Below are 23,510 nucleotides of genomic sequence, written 5' to 3'. Positions count from 1 at the left end.
GAACAGAATCCAGGACAGCAGTCATCATGTGACCACCTTCCACAAACTGAAGACAAGGGTGAAGGGATGGCCAGACCAACACAAGCCATCCCTGCTGCTACAGAAATCACTCAAAGCCAGGCCTAGTTGGGGTGGTTCAGCAGAATTATCAGTTTAAAGGCAGTGTTATGCCATAAGCCATAATTGGGTTGCTGGTCGGGCACCATTCACCCCCATCCTCTCCCCCCGTCTCAGACCATGTCTCTGAACTGACTCACTCAGCAAAGATAGATGAAACAAGCTGTTAGGAATGAGGTCATTCTTTTTTTTTTCTTTTTTCAAAAGAAGTTTCTTTTTTATTTCTCTAGGTTTCCCTGGCATCAAAATTCCACATGGGAGTGGAGTGATTTAGAACAAATAGACAAACCCTGGATCCAAGCCTTGGCTCTGCCAGTGCTAATTACATAACTTTGGGCTTCTCTGGGCTTTCTGTTCTTAATCTATAAAATTAACCAGTTGTCTGGGTGTTCTTTGAAGTTCCTTCTAAACCTAAAATTCTTTGATGCCATTAGAGTTACCAGATTTAGCAAGTATGAAAATACAAGCCACCCAAGGAACACTAAATTTCAGAGACACCATTATTTTTAGTATAAGAGTGTCCCATGTCCTATATTTCACCTGGAAATCCTAATTCCATGATATATTTGCCTCTCCAGGATGAAAGCAAAAATTCCAGCAAAGGAGAAAAGCCTGTTCTTGTGGGAAAGGTTGTCAAAATTGTTAACATTCTCAAGCAGGTTGGAAACATAGGCTCCACTGGGTGGCTTGACCTCTCTACTCAGATTAGACAGGTAGGTGAGGATGAGGGAGCTGCTCCACCTTGACCCTACTGTTGGCAAAGATACGTTCAGTGGTATGTGTGTGTAAGCCTCAGGGTCCAGCTCCTGCCTGCAACCCTCAACCCTGTGGCTACTGAAAGATCTACAGGTATCCCTGTGGATACCAAAGATTCAGGCGTCTCAGGAAGGCTAACTGGGAGGCTGAGCTCAAAAGACAAAAGGAAGAACAATGGGGAAAGAAAAGAAAGAATCTAAGGCTCACTATCAAATAATCATGAACAGATGAGTTTTTAAACATAACACAAACTCCAACTGGGAACAGAAAACAAAACTGACAACAGAGATTAAGACCTAGTGGGAGAAGGGAAGACCCAGAGAGGCTAAACTTGTAACCAAAGAGACACAAAAAGGCCTGGGGAAAAGGCCCTGCATGTCTTGGGTCCATTTTCTCTATATACTGACTTTATTTTCTGATAGGGAATACGATCAGAGTCATTCCCACCCAAACTGCATGAAATAGGCTCACACACAGAAACAAGACAATTGGTTTCCCTCCCCAAAATAGAGGCACTAAAAGAACAAAACCAAAAACATGGGCAGACTAAACTGTCAAGTTTCTCTGCTTTGGGCTGAAATTTTTTACAGTTCCAGGTGTTAATGCCGGCTATTTCATCGTATTCAGATATAGGCTGGTTTGCTTCTTTTTTTTTTTTAATAATTAACATGGGGAAGTAGATGATTTACTCTTCCATAAAGTCAGTGTTTTTTTATTCTTTTGAATATTTTCAGAATGTTCACAATTCCCTGGAACATTTAGAATATAAGGGGAAGTAACTAAGAACGAATTTGGGGACTACTCTTATAGTCAACATTTATTGAGAATCTACCATGAACCTGACACTGTACCACACATTTTTATAAACTTCTCAATTAATCACTGATTTTCCAAAGTAGGTGTCATTCCTTTTCAAAGGGGAAAAAAAAAATTACATCTGCATCTCAGACAGGTTAAGTGACTTGCCCAAGGCTGGATAGCAGCTAACAAGTAGACATAGGTTCAATCCCTGGGTTGGAAAGATCCCATGAAGAAGGGCATAGCAACCCACTCCACCATTCTTGCCTTAAGAATCCCATGGACAGAGGAGCCTGGCAGTTCACAGTTCATAGGGTCACAAAGAGTCGGACATGACCAAAGCAACTTAGCACAAGGAGACCACCTGAGATTCCAGTCCTTATCATCTGACTTCAACTCTTAATTTTTAAAATGTCTTTATGGTTTTTGTTTTCTTTTAAGGCAAAGAAGCCAACCTGCTAATGCAAAATCTGAACAAGTTGCAAACTCCTGAGGAAAAGTTTGATTTTTTATTCAAGAAATATGCTGAATTGGTAAGTTCTTTGATTAGCCCTTTTGCCAGAAAGATTTAAGCTCTGGTTAGAGCTGAGAAAAGGAGGCTGTTAGCTTTTCAGGTACATCATTATAGACTATGGCTGGTTACCTCAGGCAAGTCAAAATCAGAATTCACAAAGGCAGAGTTTTTAAAAAGGAAAGAAAGAAACACAAAAACTGAGGAATAAAAGCAAAAGGAAGAAAGAGAACAGAGTTGGAATCACTCCACCTTCAATTATGTGCATAATTTGAGAGATGGAAGAGCGAATCAGAGATAATTAAAAGTTGTGAAAATTTAAAAGTTCTTTTTGGCTTTGCAATGAAACAGAAGTACACTAGAAATAAAAAGTACTTTCAACTGTTTCTTAAGCACAGGTTTTTTGAGGGAATGGTCTTCTCAAATTAGGCAGCTGCCTGGAGAATCCCAGGGACGGGACAGCCTGGTGGGCTGCGGTCTATGGGGTCGCACAGAGTCGGACACGACTAAAGCGACTTAGCAGCAGCAGCAGCAGCAGCAAGTCACTTCAGTCTTGTCCGACTCTGTGTGACCCCATAGACGGCAGCCCACCAGGCTTCCCCGACCCTGGGATTCTCCAGGCAAGAACACTGGAGTGGGTTGCCATTTCCTTCTCCAATGTGTGAAAGTGAAAAGTGAAAGTGAAGTCGCTCAGTCGTGTCCGACCCTTAGCGACCCCACGGATTGCAGCCCACCAGGCTTCTCCATCCATGGGATTTTCTAGGCAAGAGTACTGGAGTGGCTTGCCATTGCCTTCTCCGCAAATAAGGCAGAGGTTTACTTAATGTTTGTGAAACATTCTCATTTATTCCTGATGAATACATTCATTCATTCTCCATGGTCTACATTCTTCTCCTGTCCCCCACAATGGCAAAGCACTTGACATGGATTTTGTTTCCAGTTATAGATCCTCCACATGCAGTCTCCCTCTCAACAAGTTAGGGCCAGTGGCAGGAAGAGAAGCCACTCCCAGACTTCCGAGAATCTGTGAAGTGGATGGTCTCCTCACCAGTACTCTTACAATAGTCCACTTGGAAGAAAAAAAGGGCTCAGCAAAGGCAGCACCGCTAGTTTCAGTGAGGCCTCACAAAACCTGACTAAAGGTCCATGCACCAGCCTCGAGGCGTACAAGACCCACTGTGGAGATGAGGCTGGGCAATACGCCACCTCGCTCTCATTTCTGCTTCTTTTCCTCATTTTTTTTCACTTACTTATTTCTTTCAGAGAAGGAGTGACAACCCCTCCACCCAACAAAACAATTCCTCCTGGCAGTAGCTTGGACTGCCCCTGAAGGCAGACTTCCATTCCGTTCCATCACTCAGTCGTGTCCGACTCTTTGCGACCCCGTGGACTGTAGCCTACCAGGCTTCTCTGTCCATGGGATTCTCCAGGCAAGAATACTGGAGTGGGTTACCGTTTCCTTCTCCAGGGGATCTTCCCAACCCAGGGATTGAACCCAGGTCTCCCGCATTGGAGGCAGAAGCTTTAACGTCTCACATCAAAAAAGCTTAAGAATTAGGGCCTCTCACTTGCATCGGCCCCTGTGAAGCCCTGAAGATAATTCTTTTTTTTTAATCTTCTTTTTTTAAAGAAGGTATCCAAAACTGAGACCCACAAACCACTCAGGTCTCTGGTTGCATCTTAGCCCTATTGATGGAGTAGTTTATGAGTGGCTTGTTTACCTTCTTTTTCACTCTGATTTTAGTCCTGTGATCCCTGTGTAGTTTTTCCTTTCTTCCTTGTACATTCATGTACACCGTTATGCTGAATTGTCATACATCAGATCCAAAGAAGGGGCTTTCCAGGTGGCGCTACTGGTAAAGAACCCACCTGCCAATGCAGAAGACATAAGAGACTCAGGTTCAATCCTTGGGTCAGCAAGATTCCCTTAAGCAGGGCACAGCAATCCACTCCAGTATTCTTGCCTGGAGAATCCAATGGACAGAAGAGCCTGGCAGGCTACAGTCCATAGGGTCACAAAGAGTCAGATACAACTGAATCGACTTAGCACAGCACAGCACAGCCTCAAAGAAATTCTGAAACCCTGAATGACTAGTGACTGTTTAACTCTGCCAATGATGCTTTTATTTTTTAATCACATAAACTACATCACAATGATATAAGGAAAATGTTGAATACACAAGTAAAAATATCTCTAATCCTACAATCTAAAACATGAATGGTGACTTATCTGTCTTCCTTTTCAGTTCTACTATACAAAGATACCTTTTGTATAGCTATCATCATTAGGTGCATAGAATTTAGTATCTGTTTTTTGGCTCATGTGACAATCATTTTCACATGTATTCTTCATAATTATATTTTGTCAAAGCTATGAAATTTTCCATTAATTGACTCTATTCTACTGGTTCTCTAGTTTGGGGACATTTATATTCCTTCCACTGTTTGTTTTACCAAATATTGGTGCAGTGAACATCATCATGCATGAGATTTGTTCCTTCTCGAATTTTATGATCCTAGGGAAAAGTTCCAGAATTGGGATTACTAAATCAAGCAGTATAAATGTTTTTAATGGTCATATTGTTTTCCAAAAGAATGGTATAAATTTCTAAAGCAAATATTACTGTATCAATTTTATTGCAACTTGTTTAATATTGGCTGTTAACCACGCATGAACAGTTGCTGCGTCATAAAATAGTAGGTGTCAAAAATAATATTTTTCCCCCAAATCTGACCCCATCCTCACTGGTCCATCCCTGCTCTTTTCAATAATTACTACATTGATTTCCCTTTAATTTACCCTTCAATTTACTTATTCACACCAAGGCCTTTCATATTTAGTTTCTAGCACCATGTCCCATGCTTAGATGAACTGGGCATCTTTCAGACTACTACTCTTTATGTTGCTGTAATCACTTATCCAGTCTGCCCAAGATCTTTCTTATGAGCCAGGGCTGTTCACCCTGGTCTCCAAGAATTCCCAAACCCACTCACCCTACTAGCTAAGCAGTCAATCCCACGGAGGTTATTTTTTCCAGAAATTCTACTCAGCTCAGTCTTACTATACTTTGGCATTTGTATCATATCCTGTAATAAACTTTTAAGCTCAAAAGATCATTCTAGAAAAAATAAATAGGAGAAAATTGACCTCAAAACCTATTATATATCCTTTTCAGAAAGTAAAAATTATGAAGAATTTCAATCTTTTATTTGGAGACTAAAAGCTATTTCCCTACTCACTGATTCAGAAATTAATATAGAGAATGTCTGGAATTTAAGTGTTAACATAGAATAAATTGTTAAATTCAAAAGCTGTGAATCACATTGCTACTCAAGATCACTCACCCTTACAGATTCAAAATCCTGTAATATCAACAACTGTATTTTATTAATAAATAAGAATAAGTTCATAAATAAATAAGGACACCTCATGACTAAAAATGACCTGGAAGAAATATTTTTGCAAATTTCCTCAATTTATAAGTAGTTACAACATCACAAACTACTTGGCATTAATTTCACTTTTTTTCCAATACTTTGGCCACCTCATGCGACGAGTTGACTCACTGGAAAAGACTCTGATGCTAGGAGGAATTGGGGGTGGGAGGAGACGGGGATGACAGAGAATGAGATGGCTGGATGGCATCACCGACTCGATGGACATGAGTTTGAGTGAACTCCGGGAGTTGGTGATGGACAGGGAGGCCTGGCGTGCTGTGATTCATGGGGTCGCAAAGAGTTGGACACGACTGAGCGACTGAACTGAACTGAACTTAATAATAAAAAAAAGAGAGAACGAGAAACTGCAGATAAAAATCCTATATACCTGATAGAATTGGACAGAAGGCATACATCTAAATGGATTATTAAATCACAAAGCCAGCATCTGACTGAAGTTGACTCAGTTGTAATGTTTGCTTTCATCCATTATGAAACACCATATGCAATCACATAAACTTGAAGTAGTTGAACAAAATTAGTCACACTCTAAAAAAAATTGTCAGAAAGTTAAGCGGTTTTATTTAGAGCAAAGCAAGATAGACTTAGCTATGTGTCAAATGTGTATGATCCTTCCGTAAAACTAGAACATTTAAATGGTCAGTGAGCAAGCACAAATCATCTCTTCCAACTTATGAAACAAGCAAAGTATCTTCTCCTGATGCTCAGATAAATCCACATAGGGCAGTGTTTGGGACAACATGCAATGTCTCTGGAGATATTTTGGATATCACAGTTGGGGATGCTACTGGTCTCCAGTGGGTAGGGGTCATCCGCTAAATAGCCTACAACGCACAGGACAACCCCCCCAACAAAGAACTGTCACCAAATATCGATGGTGCTAAGGCTGAGAAACCGTGACAAACTGTTTAATCTTCCAAAGGAAAAGTATAAACCAAAATGGCAATAGCAGCAGTAATAATAACATATAAATTTCAAGAAAGGACAACAGTTCATTTAAAGTCCACACACAAGGACAAGAAGTTTCATCCATATCTAAAAACTATGGTGCAAAATGAAGTTAGCATGATAAATATATTATAAAATATCATTGATTTTCCAATTGAACCTCAAGAAAGATACCAATTTCAATTAATATTTATAATAATATGGATAATATGGACCTAGTTTTTCCTGATGCTAACGCTCACTAGTAAGTAAAAACATACGTAAGTATGAAGATAGAATATCATGAATGAATATCCCCAGCTTAATCTGGCAAAGATTTATCATGGACATTTCAGTGTAATGGGGGGAGGGGGGGAAGAAAGGATTAAAATAAGATGTGAACTGAAGAAAGTGTGACAATCCTGTTCATCTAGCTCAGAAAGAAAAAATGCTTTTTCAAGATAAGGTAACTAAGACACATATCAGGGCTTACAGTGTGTGTGTGTGTGTATCCATTTGTATCTGGCTCTAAGAGGCACCAGGGACACCTGCAATCCAAAGAACCTAGGAGCTTCCAAGCCTTTTCCTCATTAGCCAACAAGATAATTATCACAGCGAGTACCTACCATTTTCCTAAGGTAAGGCATTATCATGAATTCTGAAACATGCCTTTCTATACTGACTGGCTTCATTAGACTAAAAAAAGATAAAACTGTTTCTAGACTACTGAAAAGATCAAAGTAAAAGAGGTCAATAATAATAATAATGAAGGAAAAACCTATAAACGTTATGCTTTTAAATCATATCTACAAGTATTGCCATGGTAACACTCATGAAGTTCATTTGACTCCAGAGGGGGCAGTGATGATAGCAACAAATTTTCCAAACAACCAGAGGGTGGTCTTTAGGCATTTCCTCTTCTGCTCCTATCAACTCAACAGAGATTCCTGCCATTTTCTTTCACATTTGCACCCCCACATCTAGCTGGATGAACATCGCACTGAGCAAAGGAAGTTAAAACTCCTACAAAAGAAACAGGCACAGATCCAAAAAGAAAAGGACCAGCTACAAAGCGAACACAGCAGAGCTATCCTCGCGAGAAGCAAACTGGAGAGTCTGTGCCGGGAGCTGCAGAGACACAACAAGACACTTAAGGTATGTGTCACCAAGGCCCCAAATAACACAGTTTCTTGCACGCTTTGTAGGCAAAGGCTTCTGCCATTCGTGGTATGAGTTTTAGAATCAGAGAGATTTGGGTTCAAATATTAGCCCTGCCACTTGCTCACTTGTGACCTGCAATAAATTATTTTACCACCCAAGCCTGTTACCTCATCCATAAAATGGGGATTAACCACCAGTCCAGGTTCAATGCATGATACAGGATGCTCGGAGTTGGTACACTGGGATGAACCAGAGGGATGGGATAGGGAGGGAGGTGGGAGAGGGGGTTCAAGATGGGGAACAAATGAACACCCGGGGCAGATTCATGTCAATGTATGGAAAACCATACAATAATGTAAAGTAATTAGCCTCCAATTAAAATAAATAAATTAAAAAAAATTTAAATGGGGATTATACCAATGTCACTGTGTGGTCAGGAAAAAATTAAATGAGACCACATGTGTAAGGTGCTCATGTAGTATTCAATGAATAGTAGAATTTTAGTAAAATGTGTGTTATTCCTCTTTATGTTGAGTTTGCTCTGTTTTGTTTTTTAAGGTAGGCCTTAGTTCCACTCTTTAAAATACAAATTTATAAAAATTCAACATTTTTTGTCTGAAAATGAAATCTGCGTGACATGAAACAAGTTGACACAAAGCTAACTGACAGAAAAAGGGAAGATTGAGAGCTAAAACGTCAACAGTCATCTGAAAAAAGAAGTTACTCGAAAAAACACTGAAGCTCTTTAAGCTTAATTATTCAATCTAAAAATAATAGACTGATCACTTCAGTCAGTTTGCATGGGCTTCATTAATCACAGCGGAAGCCTCTAGCAGTGTGGTTAATCTGATTACACACAGACTAGCTCCATTCAATGACACAAAATGCAGAGTTCTCCAAGATAGTACTGCATGCAGCCACAATCCCCCTTCCAGCTGAAGACCCTAAAGCTTTTGACAAACTAGAATTAGACAGCAATATTCCTGTGATATAGTTATTATTACCTGTGTTTAAAAGGAGATACTTTAAGAAACAGAGAGATTAATATCATTGCTGAGTTTGTACAATGGAATTAGGAAGAAAAATAGAGTTGTATAATGGCTCCTCATATTCCAAAATTGGGGGCTTTCTGAAGTAGAAAAAGAAAATTATTCATTTTGATATCAGCTTTCAGAGGTGCAGTCTCCCTGCCTCCAGTCTTGCTTTCTTCAATCCATCTGCCACAATGATCCTTCTAAAATGCCAATCTAGCCATCTTCCTGCGTAAACATTTCAGTGGCTCTTCATTATCCTTAGTGTGGTGTATGAGGTCCTATGTGGCCCTTGATTACCTCTCTGACTTTAGCTCTTACCACCTCCACTGCTTTCTCTGCTTTGGTCACTAAAAGTTTGCTGCTGCTGCTGCTGCTGCTAAGTCACTTCAGTCGTGTCCGACTCTGTGTGACCCCATAGACGGAAGCCCACCAGGTTCCCCCGTCCCTGGGATTCTCCAGGCAAGAACACTGGAGTGGGTTGCCATTTCCTTCTCCAATGTGTGAAAGTGAAAAGTGAAAGTGAATTTGCTCAGTCGTGTCCGACCCTTAGCAACCCCACGGACTGCAGCCCACCAGGCTCCTCCATCCATGGGATTTTCTAGGCAAGAGTACTGGAGTGGCTTGCCACACTAAAAGCTTAGGTCACTAAAATTTCAAACAGTTCTTGACATAGTCCATTAATCTCTCACATTTTTTTAATTGGAGGATAATTGCTTTACAATGTTGTGTTGGTTTCTGCCATATAACATCATGAATCAGTCTTAACTGATCACAGCCTCATCGTGATAAAGGGGTTTGCATAACTTAATGAAGCTATGAGCCATGCCATGCAGGGCCACCCAAGATGGACGGGACACAGTGGAGAGTTCTGACAAAACCAGCTCAGTGGACATGAATCTGAGCAAACTCCAGGAGATAGTGAAGGACAGGGAAGCCTGATGTGCTACAGTCCATGGGGTTGCAAAGAGTTGGACACGACTTAGGAACTGAACACACACACACACACACACACACACACACACATATATCCCCTCCTTCTTGAGCCTCTTCCCACCCCCACAGTCAGTTTTTTATATTTGGGAAATGAAATGCTAGGGTGCTTTAACTCTCAAATTAAAAGTTGTAGAAGATGGACTTCTGGCATCTCTTTAATCATTGCTCTGGGACCATCAAAACCCAGGTTAGATGGGAATGCGGGCATTATCCTCAACTTCAGATATGTAATCAAGTAATAGCACTCTGTACCTACATAAATCTCCCAGCTTTCAGTAGTGTTGTAGCATAAGGAGGTAAAAGTTAAATCTCCTTTGATGATGTGGATGGAATGATGTGGTGTAGTTTCTTTGGATAGCATTCAAAGACAGAATGATGGAAGTGGCAGGAGACCCTGTACATATATCTGCACACCCTCAGTAATGACTTCCAGTTGGGGACAATGGAATTAAGTAGTATTACTATGACAGGACTTGTGCTGAGTGCTTTATATATGTTATTTTGTCCAATCGTTACAAAAACCATGAATTAGTATCTCCATTTTATTCAAGAAACTGAGACTGAGCAATCAAAATCAGTTGTCTAAGGTCATGAATATTTTGTCAAAATCAGAACTCAAATTCAAAACATTTTATGATTTCCCTCCTGATTGTTTCTTTGACCCATGGGTTACTTAGAAGCATTGTTTAATTTTTATGGTCCCTTTATATGGTCTATCTTGATGAACATACTAAATGCACTTGGAAAGAATGTCTGTTTTTCAGAAGTTAGGTGTAATGCTACATAAGTAATAATTAACTCTAGAGTATTTATGTCTTTACTGGATTTTTGACTTGTTCCTCTATCAATTGCTGAGGGATGGGTGTAAAAAATCTCCAACTTTAATTGTGAAATTGCCTACTTCTTTCAAGTATGTCAATTTTTGATTCATGTATTAATATTTTGAAACATTAGTACAACATGTGTATACTATTGTGATTTCTAAGTCTCCTTGATAAAGTGACTTTCATCAATACAAATGTCTACATTATCTGATATCAATCTAGCCACTGTAGCTTTCTTACTCATTGCTTGCATGGTATATCTTTTTCCATCCACTTATTTTCAACCTGGGTTTTTCTATGTTTTTCTATTTAAAATGCATCTTTTAGAGTTAGGCCTTCTTTCTTTTGATTCTTACAATATCTGCCACTAACTGGAGTGATCACTGTTGTTGTTTAGTTGCTAAATCATATCTGACTCTTTTGCAACCTTATGGACTGTAGCCCACCAAGCTCCTCTGTCCACGGGATTTCCCAGGCAAGAATACTGGAGTTGGTTGCCAGTTCCTTCTCCAGGGGGGTCTTCCTGACCCAGGGATGGAATCTAGGACTCCTGCATTGACAGGTGGATTCTTTATCACTGAGCCACCAGGGAAGCCCCTTAACTGGAGTAGTAGTAGTACATTAATATAATGTAATTATTGGAGTGGTTGGATATGTCTTCCATTTTACTATTTACTGTTTGTCATATCTGTTTTTTCTTCCTCTGCTCTTATGCTGCCTTATTTGGATTACTGGAAATTTAACTTTTTTATTTTATCTCATCTCTTGGATTTTAAATTATATCTCTTTCCATTTTTAGTGGTTGTTCTGATTGCTATAGATATTTTTGTCACAGTCTACCTGGAGTTAAAACTGTATCACTTCATATAATATGTAGAAACATTACAAATAGAAGGTCCCTTTCTTGCTCCCTATCTTTATATTTATATAATTTATAAAACTCTTGAGGCAATGCCATAATTTTTACTTTAAACAATTTCATACAGTCCTTTAAAAATTCAAGCAAAACTGTCTTTTTTCAAACCCAGATTTTAGCATTTCTGATGCATTTTATTTCTTCTGAAGCTTTACATTTCCTTTTGGTGTCACTCCCTTCAGCCTGAAGAACTTCCTTTAGTATTTCTTATAGTATAGGTCAATTCTCTTATTTTCTTTTTATCTTTAAAATGTCTTTATTTTGCTTTATGATTTAAGGCTATATTCATTGGACAAAGAATTCTGGCTTGACAAGAATTTTTTTCCTTTTCTTTCTCTTACTCAGTCTTCTATAGATTCTGTATTCTGGCCTCCACAATTTCTGATGAAAATCAATAATAATTTGAATTATTGTTCTCCTGATGTGATATGTCATTTATCTCTGACTACTTTGAAGATTTTTCTATGGATTTTTGGCTTTTGGAATTTTGTTTTATGCCCAAGTATGGCTTTCTTCATATTTATCCTACTTAGGATTTGTTGAGCTTCTTATACCTGTATCCCTGATAGCTCAGTTGGTAAAGAATCCGCCTACAATGCAGGAGACCCCAGTTCAATTCCTGGGTTGGGAAGATCCACTGGAGAAGGGATAGGCTACCCATTCCAGTATTCTGGCCTAGAGAATTCCAAGGACTGTATAGTTCATGGGGTCACAAAGAATTGGATGCGACTGAGCATCTTTCACTTTATATCTGTAATTTATGTCTTTCACCAAGTTTCAGGAAGTTTCAGTCATTATTTCTTCAAATATTTTTTTCTGCCCCATTCTCTCTCTCTCTCTCCCATTCCCCTTCTAAGATTTTAACTCCATGTGGGTTAGACCTTTTGATATTGTCCCACAGGTCCTTGAGTCTCATTTCATATTCGTCATCAATCTTTCTTCTCCTTGATCTTTAAATTAGCTACTTCACACTGACCTATCTTCATATTCACTGACTCTGTCCTCTGTCATCTCTATTCTACCGTAGCCCACCCAGTGGTTTTTGCATTTCATATTTTGTAAGTTTTAACTCTAGAATTTCTACTTTGTTCTTTCTTATAGATTATTTTTCTCTTGACAGTGCCTATCTTTTTATTGAGATATTTTTCTTTTTATCAACAAACATAGTATTTTGAGCCTCAAATTATACCAAAAGACCCACCTTGTAGGAAATTAGTGTCTCAGGCAATATGACTTTAGTAAAGAAATAAGCAAGTTTTTTTTTATCAGAATATCACTGAATTTTAATGTGGAAAAGACTATAGGAATCATCTAGTCCAATCTATTCATATGTCTATATGTAAATAAATGAAACTTTTTGACTCGTTAAATAAACATTTACGGAATACCTGTGGATTGTGTGCCAGGCACAGCACTGGTTTTAAGATGCACAGTGATTCCTGAAAAGTTGTTTTCTTAGTTATTTCAGATTTTGTCCCTCAATTTTCTTTTTGCATTATTAATTTTCACTTTGAATTTTGTGCATGATAAAGAAAATTTTACCTCAGACATTGCCCAAATGATTGTGTTTTCTTTATTAGTGGAATCAAATTTTATGATTTCAGTAGACTTATTTTTCTCTCATTGAAAAACAGTGGAATGTAAAATCCAAGATGCCATTCTATGGGCCAGGATTGGGTGCTATGATGGTTTGACATGTGTTTAATGCCATGTTAACAGCTATACCCTCTTCTTCTAGCCAGTGAAAAACCCAGACTTTCTGGGTAGCATGGGATGGTCCTTTCATTTACTCTTTCATTCATGGATGGAATAGTTATAAATGCAAATAATGTCCAAATCATGGACTATAATTCTAACTAGGAGGTTTTTGACTTCTAAGTTAATCAGGAACAATAAGGAGAGAATCACTATCATATTATATTCAACAGCTCTTTAACAGATGGCTGTAATCACTTCTAGTGAAATACATATAGTAAGTGTTAGCATTCAAAGTTCAAGGAAATAACATCTCCAATATTTAATTTCTCCAGATTAGGAAGTGTAGATTTCTTCTAAGTATCCCTAAGAAATTTCCTAAGAAATATACCTCAGAAAGTGAAGAAGCACTAAAGAGCCTCTTGATGAAAGTGAAAGAGGAGAGTGAAAAAGTTGGCTTAAAACCCACCATTCAAAAAACTAAGATCATGGGATCTGGTCCCATGACTTATAGCAAATAGATGGGAAAACAGTGGAAACAGTGACAGATTTTATTTTCTTGGGCTCCAAAATCACTGCAGATGGTGACTGCAGCCATGAAATCAAAAGACATTTGCTCCTTGGAAGAAAAGCTATGACAAACCTAGACAGCATATTAAAAAGCAGAGACATTACTTTGTCAACAAAGGTCTGTCTAGTCAAAGCTATGGTTTTCCCAGTAGTCATGTATGGATGTGAGAGTGGACCATAAAGAAAGCTGAGCACTGAAGAATTGATGATTTTGAACTATGGTGTTGGAGAAGACTCTTGAGAGTCCCTTGGACTGCAAGGAGATCAAACCAGTCAATCCTAAAGGAAATCAGTCCCGAATATTCATCGGAAGGACTGATGCTGAAGCTGAAGCCAATACTTTGGCCACCTGATGTGAAGCGCTGACTCGTTTGAAAAGACTCCAATGCTGGGAAAGATTGAGGGCAGGAGGAGAAGGGGATAACAAAAGATGAGATGGTTGGATGGCATCACTGACTCGACGGACATGAGTTTGAGCAAGCTCCAGGAGTTGGAGATGGACAGGGAAGCCTGGCATGCTGCAGTCCATGGGGTCTCAAAGAGTCGGATACAACTGAGCGACTGAACTAAAGAAATTTCCACTCAATAAATGTTTATACCATGAATAAATTGTGATTCTGATATCAGAAGTCAGAGTTAGAAAATATATCAATATTGTAGAAGAAAGGGGATATCTAATGATAAATTAAAATATTTCCAGAGCATGTATTTCTAGCATCAGCTTTTATTTTGATCACATTATTCTACTATGATAATAAAGACTTGCACAATTACTTGTTTCAATCAGTATTTCTTTTTAAAAATCCTGTTACATAATTTGATCATGATAGGCAACTAAATGCAGTATAATTTTACTTGCCAACAATGAAGAAAGCTTTCATAATAAAATTAATCAGAACTAAAGGGATCCTAAAATGTCTGTATCACTTGTCAGCAGAGTCTCTATCTTTGGTGTATGTAGAAGATTAAACCCTTTTATTCTAAAAGAATGACAGGAATAAGCACAAAGCAAATAATTCTCAATATAGATATGGGGGAAATTTGGGTACATTGTAAGTAGCTAGCAATGAAAGGGGAATTTTGATTTAGGAGAAAAGAGAACAGAAATGATATAAAAGTTAATTTTCAATTCTTCAGTGTTAACAAAGTGGAAGAGGGGAAAATTAGATGTTTCATTTTAGAGTTAAAGAAGATTTGAAACGTCATATTGCTTTCAGATTTAAAATTTACACTGAATATTTCAATTACTCTGTGTGACTTATGGGATGATTGTTCCTTCGAAAAATACCCAGCATATTTTCTAAAATTTTTTGATACTTTTGAATTGCTATAATTCATATATGGCAATCTTAGTTTTCTTTACAAGCTTTTAGATGACGTTTATTTTTAATAAGAAAAATATATATATTGTAATCACTTATAGTTTTGTATTCTTACAAAACTTTGAGAATACAATTACATGATCAATATGCCATCCTTTTTACAGAGGAACATAAGATCTGCTGTTCCTCTTTCTGTACCAAACTAAGGGAACATGTGATCTATCCCATCAATCAGTAAGACTGAGTATCCTTTTTTCTAGGCCACAACCAAGAGATAGAACCTTCAGGCCGCATGTTTGTTAGGAAACACTGCCGTTTATTCACTCAGCAGGGGACCTGTTGTCTTTAAAACAAGTCTATTTATCACCAGCTATCAAATTCAAGGCCCCTGCTGCACCTGCTCTGAGTGACCGTGTATTCACAGTTGAAATCTTTGCTCATTTATGTTGGGGCTGAGCAATGTTACCTCTAGAGAACGGAGGAAATGTATCCTACTTACCCTGCACACTGTTCTCCCTTCATCGACCAAACTCTGAGTTCTGTAAACCTAGGGGCTTATAAACCAGCATAACGAGAGCGCGCATTCTCTCTACAGGAGGAAACACTTCAGCGGGCACGTGAGGAAGAGGAGAAGAGGAAGGAGATCACGAGTCATTTCCAGAACACCCTGACGGACATCCAGGCCCAGATCGAGCAGCAGAGTGAGCGAAACATGAAGCTCTGTCAGGAGAACACAGAGCTCGCAGAGAAACTAAAAAGCATCATTGATCAGTACGAGCTCAGAGAGGAGGTAAGAACCACATCGGACAACTGACAAACACTGCATATAGATCTGGGTCTGGTTTGTGAAGGTTGGGAAGTCGGTTAATAACAAAGTTATGGCCAGCCTTCTCAACTGATTAATATTTAGGTTTGGACTTCTTTTACTAGCCAAAATTAAAACAGATGATATTACAAAATACCTGGCTGAAAGTCATAGAGGATTTCTTCAAAACTAGAATCACTGCAAAGCAGAGGCAATAAACAATCGGTGGGACATGAATGGATTTATCCTTGAAAATAAAAAAATAATATTTCTCAGCCTTTTTTAAACTCTCTCTACAGAACCAAGAAATACCTCATAAGAAATACCCTCTTAAGAATTACCATGTCATTGAAATTAAAAGTCTGCATTGTATATACCCCACAAATAATAATATATATACTATTATTATATAGTATATATATAATAGTTATAGTAATAATGGTATTGTTATTTATACTTAGTTTGTGCCAGTAAATGTGCTAAGTATTATACTTTACATACAGCATGTCATTTAACTGTCTCAACAATCTTATGTACTAGATAATAATGTATTATCCACATTTTATAGATGTGAAGCAGAAGCTACAAGATTAAATCACATATTCACAGTCACAATAGCCAAAAGAGTTTGCTATCGATAGTGTCCATTGGGGGACTATAAAGACTTTTCATTATTCCAAGATTATACTTTAATATTTAACATGTTTTGAAGATTCCAGATGACCCCCTCTGAATTTTGATATGTCCTATCCCTTTCCCCATCTCACTTAAAATTTTAAATCTCTGCCTTAAAATGTAATATAACATAGTCAAAGTAGCTCTGCTGGCAACATGCTAAGCTTTAATCAAGAAAAACAAAAAACTGACATAGCAGTTTGGTAAATCAAGAAACTTCTCTCAGTCGGCCATAATTCCATGCTACCATTTTATCTTGTCACAAAGATCAATCCTGCTCCAAAGTGGAGGTTCAAGAAAAAACAAAAGGGAAGGAGCTTAAAAAAAAAAAAAAAAGATACCCAAACTCTGCCGAGAGATCATGTATGGGAATGACCTGGTAGACCAGTTGTATATTCCTAGGATTGGTTCTAGATAAGGCCCAAAGATATAATTCTATATGTCCTCTTGCTAATGGGACTCTCTAATGACCAAGAAATTCTCCACACTGAGGTGGAGTTGGAAGCTTCATTTTCCCAAGGTAGTCAACAGGTCAAAAGGTGTGGAGGAGGCAGTAGCACATTTGCATATCAATTCATGTGCAAACCTGAGCCTTGCTTGCCCACCCGAACAGAGTTGATGTCAGGGGGCTCGTGCCTCAGTCCCAGACAAAGGGCCACAGGCTGTTACCTCAGGGCTTCCCCACACCCTTGAGGCAAGCATGTGGAGAATTCACCATGATAAACTGAATTAATATTGTGATTAAATGTGATTTTGTATTCACAGAAAGAGCCGAAATACCAAATGATAGTGCTACAGCCCTTGTGATATACATCACTGTCTTTGGAGCCTAGCATAATAACTAGTGCCATATCTAATAGTTGTCATATTTAGAAAAGTACTGTTGGGACCTTTTGGTGTTGCATTGCTGAACTCTGGCACCTCCACCTTTTGTAGCCACTTTCATGTAGTGCAAAATGCAGGAGACTCCACCAATTTATGACTTTCATATAAAACCATAAGTGACACCAATGCATTTATTCCCCCTCTTTTTAACTCTTAAAACCTAGAGAACACGTTTATATCAATATTACTTTTTTATACACGTTTTTCAGCACAATAACTCAACTTGATACGTGTACTTTATTTTTCCTCAGCACCTCGACAAAATATTTAAACACAGAGAACTGCAGCAGAAGCTAGTGGATGCAAAACTTGAGCAGGCACAAGAAATGATGAAGGAAGCAGAGGAGCGACACAAACGCGAAAAGGAATATGTATTTATCATATGCATCTATGTGCTTGTCTGGTCTGCCTTGGGGTCAGCGAACCCCTGAGAATGTTTTTGGTAACTGCCATAGAGTACTAGACTGATGGAGGAAGAGCCTAAGCTTCCCTGGAGAATGACACTGGCCAGCCCAGGAGGAAACACTACCTATCACTGTAACACTGTATCATGCATCCATTCACCAAACCTTTGGCAAGCACCTTTCATGAGCTATGCTCCATTCTAGGTGCTGGCATGTAGTGGTGAGCAAGATAGAGAAGCCCACATCCCAGAATGGAGACTAGAGTCTAACTTGGAAGAGAAAGGCAAGAAATAAGCAAGCAAACAAAGAAGGATAATTTCAGATAATAAGTGCTACTAGGGAAATAAGGAGGAACCTCAAAGGGGCAGAAGGAGGAGGCCTTATTTAGACTGGGTGACTAGGAGACTCCACCAATTTATGCTGCTGCTGCTGCTGCTGCTAAGTCACGTCAGTCGTGTCCAACTCTGTGTGACCCCATAGACGGAAGCCCACCAGGCTCCCCCGTCCCTGGGATTCTCCAAGCAAGAACACTGGAGTGGGTTGCCATTTCCTTCTCCAATGTGTGAAAGTGAAGTTGCTCAGTCGTGTCCGACCCTTAGCGACCCCACGGACTGCAGCCTACCATGCTCCTCCATCCATGGGATTTTCTAGGCAATAGTACTGACTTTCATATAAAACCATAAGTGACACAGATAAGTGGAACAGAGGATGCTTTAGCTGCTCTCTTCCTGATGACCAGGGAGTCAGAGAGGAGGTCCCCAGAAGCAGTGTCTGTAGCAGAGACAAAGGTCCTAATGCTGGAACCAGCTTGGCATCCTCCAGAAACAGAAGAAGGTCAGGGCAGCAAGAGTAGGTGCCCCAATGGGAGAAAATTTCAAAATGAAACCGTAGACGTAAGCAAGGGGCAAACTGCATTTCTTTGTAAGCTTGAAATGTACTTTGAATTTTATTCTAAATATAATGGGAAAGTACTGGGTAGTTTTAGCAAAGGAAGTGGCAGGATCTGCTTTGCATCTGTAAAAGGTGACTTTGGCTCATAGGTGGAAAGTGAACTAGAGAGGGGCAAGAGAGCTAGGCAGCAATCTGGGAAAGATCTGATGATGGCTTTGACTAGGGAGGTGGCAGTGGAGAAGGAGAGCTGGACATGGATAAAAGTTACGTTTTTAACATAAAACCAACAAGCCATGCTTTGAACTGGAAGATGGTGACAGTGAAGAAACGGAAGAATCAAGGATGACTCCTGATGTTGGTTTAAGAGACCAAGCGGCATCTTTTACTGATGTCTTATCAACCCTAAACAATCCAAAACAGATGAGAGAACTGAGGCCCATATAAGGATATGTGACTTGCTTAAGGTCACACATTGCTAAGTGACCGGGGTATACTGGCCACATCTCCAGTACATCTGTCCCCAAATCCCAAGCTCTGTGATAGTATATCACACTCAGAGGTGTGTTTCAGAGGCATGAGTTAAAGCATGTGTCTGCTGCTGGGGAGAGATAACAGACCAGTCATTCAGATTTGGCCATTTAACAACTGATCACGAGCTTTGCATTTACCTAAAATCAGACTGGAATCACTTCAGTTAGTCAGAATAGTAATTTTTAAAAAAAAAACTTTGGTTTTCAAACATGACAACAAAAGAATGAATTTTGGAAAACATAACCTGGTGGACACTGCATAATTTCAATCAGATGTCCATGTGCTCTTAAAGATTAATTTATTAAATCCATTTACAACCAGGCTCTCAAAGTAAGAAATAAAGCATTTATGTATTATTTAGATGTAATTATCCTCAGGTAAACTATGCTTCCTATAGAATATCAATACCTTTGGATTTAATATATGAGGCACAACAGAGGAACAACCAGGCAAAGATTCTTGTGAGAGAGACTAGGAGCCAGACATGGAGTAACTCAATCTTAGCAAGAAACTAAAAAGATGCCCTCTTTTCCTTCAGTGATTTAGCAGAACAGCAAATATAAGTCAAAGAAAGGTTCAGTTCAGACACTCAGTCGTGTCTGACTCTTTGTGACACCATGAACTGCAGCATGCCAGGCCTCCCTGTCCATCACCAACTCCTGGAGTTTATGCAAACTCATGTCCATTGAGTCAGTGATACCATCCAACCATCTCATCCTCTGTCATCCCCTTCTCCTCCTGCCCTCAATCTTTCCCAGCATCAGGGTCTTTTCAAATGAGTCATCTCTTCGCATCTGGTGGCCCAAGTATTGGCGTTTCAGCTTCAGCATCAGTCCTTCCAATGAACACCCAGCGCTGATCTCCTTTAGGATGGATTGGTTGGATCTCCTTGCAGTCCAAGGGACTCTCAAGAGTCTTCTCCAGCACCACACTTCAAAAGCATCAATTCTTTGGCTCTCAGCTTTCTTCACAGCCCAATTCTCACATCCATACATGACCACTGGAAAAACCATAGCCTTGAATAGATGGACCTTTGCTGACAAAGTAATGTCTCTACTTTTTAATATGCTATCTAGGTTGGTCATAACTTTCCTTCCAAGGAATAAGCGTCTTTTAATTTCATGGCTGCTATCACCATCTGCAGTGATTTTGGAGCCCCCCAAAAATAAAGTCTGACACTGTTTCCCCATCTATTTCCCACGAAGAGATGGGACCAGATGCCATGATCTTAGTTTTCTGAATGTTGAGCTTTAAGCCAACATTTTCACTCTCCTCTTTCGCTTTCATCAAGAGGCTTTTTAGTTCCTCTTCACTTTTTGCCATAAGGGTGGTGTCATCTGCATATCTGAGGTTATTGATATTTCTCCTGGCAATCTTGATTCCAGCTTGTGCTTCTTCCAGCCCAGCGTTTCTCATGATGTACTCTGCACATAAGTTAAATAAGCAGGGTGACAATATACAGCCTTGATGTACTCCTTTTCCTATTTGGAACCAGTCTATTATTCCATATCCAGTTCTAACTGTTGCTTCCTGACCTGCATACAGATTTCTCAAGAGGCAGGTCAGGTAGTCTGGTATTGCCATCTCTTTCAGAATTTTCCACAGTTTGTTGTGATCCACACAGTCAAGGCTTTGGCATAGTCAATAAAGCAGAAATAGATGTTTTTCTGAAACTCTCTTGCTTTTTCCATGATCCAGAGGATGTTGGCAATTTGATCTCTGGTTCCTCTGCCTTTTCTAAAACCAGCTTGAACATCTGGAAGTTCACGGTTCATGTATTGCTGAAGCCTGGCTTGGAGAATTTTGAGCATTACTTTACTAGCATGTAAGATGAGTGCAATTGTGCGGTAGTTTGAGCATTCTTTGGCATTGCCTTTCTTTGGGATTGGGATGAAGACTGACCTTTTCCAGTCCTGTGGCCACTGCTGAGTTTTCCAAATCTGCTGGCATGTTGAGTGCAGCACTTTCACAGCATCATCTTTCAGGATTTGAAATAGCTCAACTGGAATTCCATCACCTCCACTAGCTTTGTTCATAGTGATGCTTCCTAAGGCCCACTTGACTTCACATTCCAGGATGTCTGGCTGTAGGTGAGTGATCACACCATCATGATTATCTTGGTCGTGAAGATCTTTTTCGTACAGTTCTTCTGTGTATTCTTGCCACCTCTTCTTAATATCTTCTGCTTCTGTTATAAAAGAAAGGTAGTCCCCCTCAGTTCTTCCAAGCTGGTCATCTTCCTGGGTTCCGGCTCTGACATTTTGAAAGTGCTGAAACAACACGTCAGAGCTGGGGTGTGGGCTTCTTCATCCCAAGAACAGGCAGCCTCCTTCCTCCCTCTTCATCATAACTCATAGTAACAGGGCCACTGTGGGTCAAGCAGAGGCCCACCATGTATGTTGCTGCCACACAGCTCAGATGACCAGAAGGGATGCTGTGCAGGGCTTCTGCACTGCAGCTGCCTCAGCCGTCACTTACAGTGCACTTCTAGACTAACTAATCTTCACTGCTCACTAAGAGGCATGGAGAAACACATACAACCCCCTTTTATAAATGGAGAGGTCAAGACTAACTTGAATAAGGAAAAAGATGCCTCCAAGTTTTTTAAAATAATGATTTTATTATTTTTGGTTCTAATAACAAAAATGGACATTTTTTAAAAAAATATGGATTAACAAAAAGGAAAAAATTTCTATCAGCCTATCTTGAAATAAAATATCTATCTATCTTGAAATAAAATAGAAACTTCTTAACTGACATCCACCTGACTGACTGACTGGGTTATCCATGATGTTCACCATTCTCTGTAAGCATACTGACAGAGGCCCACAGCATGTTGGATCCTGGGGCAAGTTAGTCACTCTGCAGTATATAAACATGGCTGCCCAAGCTAAGACCAAGAGTCAGATCTTTGCTCCCAACTCTTTTCCCAGTTATCCTTGGTTTTGCATTATGTAAACCAACAGAATAACATATCAGCTCATGAAATAAGTGTCAAAAAGTTGTTTCTATAAAAACTATGCTTTAATGCTTCAAAAGCCTGCTGCTGCTGCTGCTGCTGCTAAGTCGCTTCAGTCGTGTCCGACTCTGTGCGACCCCATAGATGGCAGCCCACCAGGCTCCCCCGTCCCTGGGATTCTCCAGGCAAGAACACTGGAGTGGATTTCCATTTCCTTCTCCAATGTGTGAAAGTGAAAAGTAAAAATGAAGTTGCTCAGTCTTGTCCGACTAGTAGCGACCCCATGGACTGTAGCCCCCCAGGCTCCTCTGTCCATGGGATTTTCTAGGCAAGAGTACCGGAGTTGTTTGCCATTGCCTTCTCTGTTCAAAAGCCTAGATGTAGGCAAATAGGGGGAAAAAATGATTGTCAAGTTGGATGCAAGCAGATATAAAAGACTGGAAGAAATTTGTAAACCTAAGAGGATTATCCAATCAAGCTGCTTTACAAATTAAATATCTTAGGTCTTCTGGTTCTAGCACTATTGTTTTTTTTAAAAAAACTATAACTCTTATATGGCATATTAAGGATATAATTTTTGTAAAAAACAAAACCCCTCTGAATTCCAACTGGGAGATCCATATCCAAAACAAAGATTGAAGACCTACATCAAAATTGAGACATGAATATACATCTTACATTAAAATAACATGTCTTACATATGTGTGTGTCATTTTTATGCCAAAACAACTTTTTCAATTTAACCCATGAGTTCCAGTTCTGATCGTGTTTGACATAGTTGTATTTGAAGGGCTGCCTTACTGAAGAGGCATGAGACTTCTTTTGTAAACTTTATACAGAATTTGGACCAATAGGTCAAATTTCTAACCTAGTGTTTCTCAAAACAAAATCCATGGACTACCAGTATCCAAACCATCTTGGGTATTTGCTCCCTGTGCAGATTCTAAACACACCCTACACTTCCTATCTTATTCTCTGAGAAGGATCTGCATTTTAACATGCCCCTGAGGAGCTTCTGATGCATACAATGATGGGGCTGCTGCTGCTAAGTCACTTCAGTCCTGTCCGACTCTGTGTGACCCCATAGACGGCAGCCCACCAGGCTCCCCCGACCCTGGGATTCTCCAGGCAAGAACACTGGAATGGGTTGCCATTTCCTTCTCCAATGTGTGAAAGTGAAAAGTGAAAGTGAAGTCGCTCAGTCGTGTCCGACCCTTAGCGACCCCATGGACTGCAGCCCACCAGGCTCCTCCATCCATGGGATTTTCTAGGCAAGA

The 23,510-nt window shown here is 39.5% G+C and overlaps 1 protein-coding gene across 1 annotated transcript in view; it reads left to right on the top strand.

Annotated features, from left to right (window-relative positions):
* The window catches only part of TXLNB (taxilin beta), a 57,761-nt gene that overhangs the window by 11,753 nt on the left and 22,498 nt on the right, over positions 1 to 23,510 (top strand). Inside the window, exons 3-6 of the mRNA XM_055432961.2 lie at positions 2,113 to 2,204; positions 7,553 to 7,723; positions 15,679 to 15,873; positions 17,700 to 17,819. Coding sequence (XP_055288936.2) covers positions 2,113 to 2,204; positions 7,553 to 7,723; positions 15,679 to 15,873; positions 17,700 to 17,819 — 578 coding nt within the window. The remainder of the gene's footprint in view (positions 1 to 2,112; positions 2,205 to 7,552; positions 7,724 to 15,678; positions 15,874 to 17,699; positions 17,820 to 23,510) is intronic.

Source organism: Moschus berezovskii, chromosome 10 (assembly GCF_049115385.1).
Source record: "Moschus berezovskii isolate FMDL1 chromosome 10, NW_MosBer_1.0, whole genome shotgun sequence".
Classification (NCBI taxonomy): Eukaryota; Metazoa; Chordata; class Mammalia; order Artiodactyla; family Moschidae; genus Moschus; species Moschus berezovskii.
Note: the sequence above shows the minus strand (reverse complement) of the source record. Positions and strands in the feature narration are given on the sequence as shown.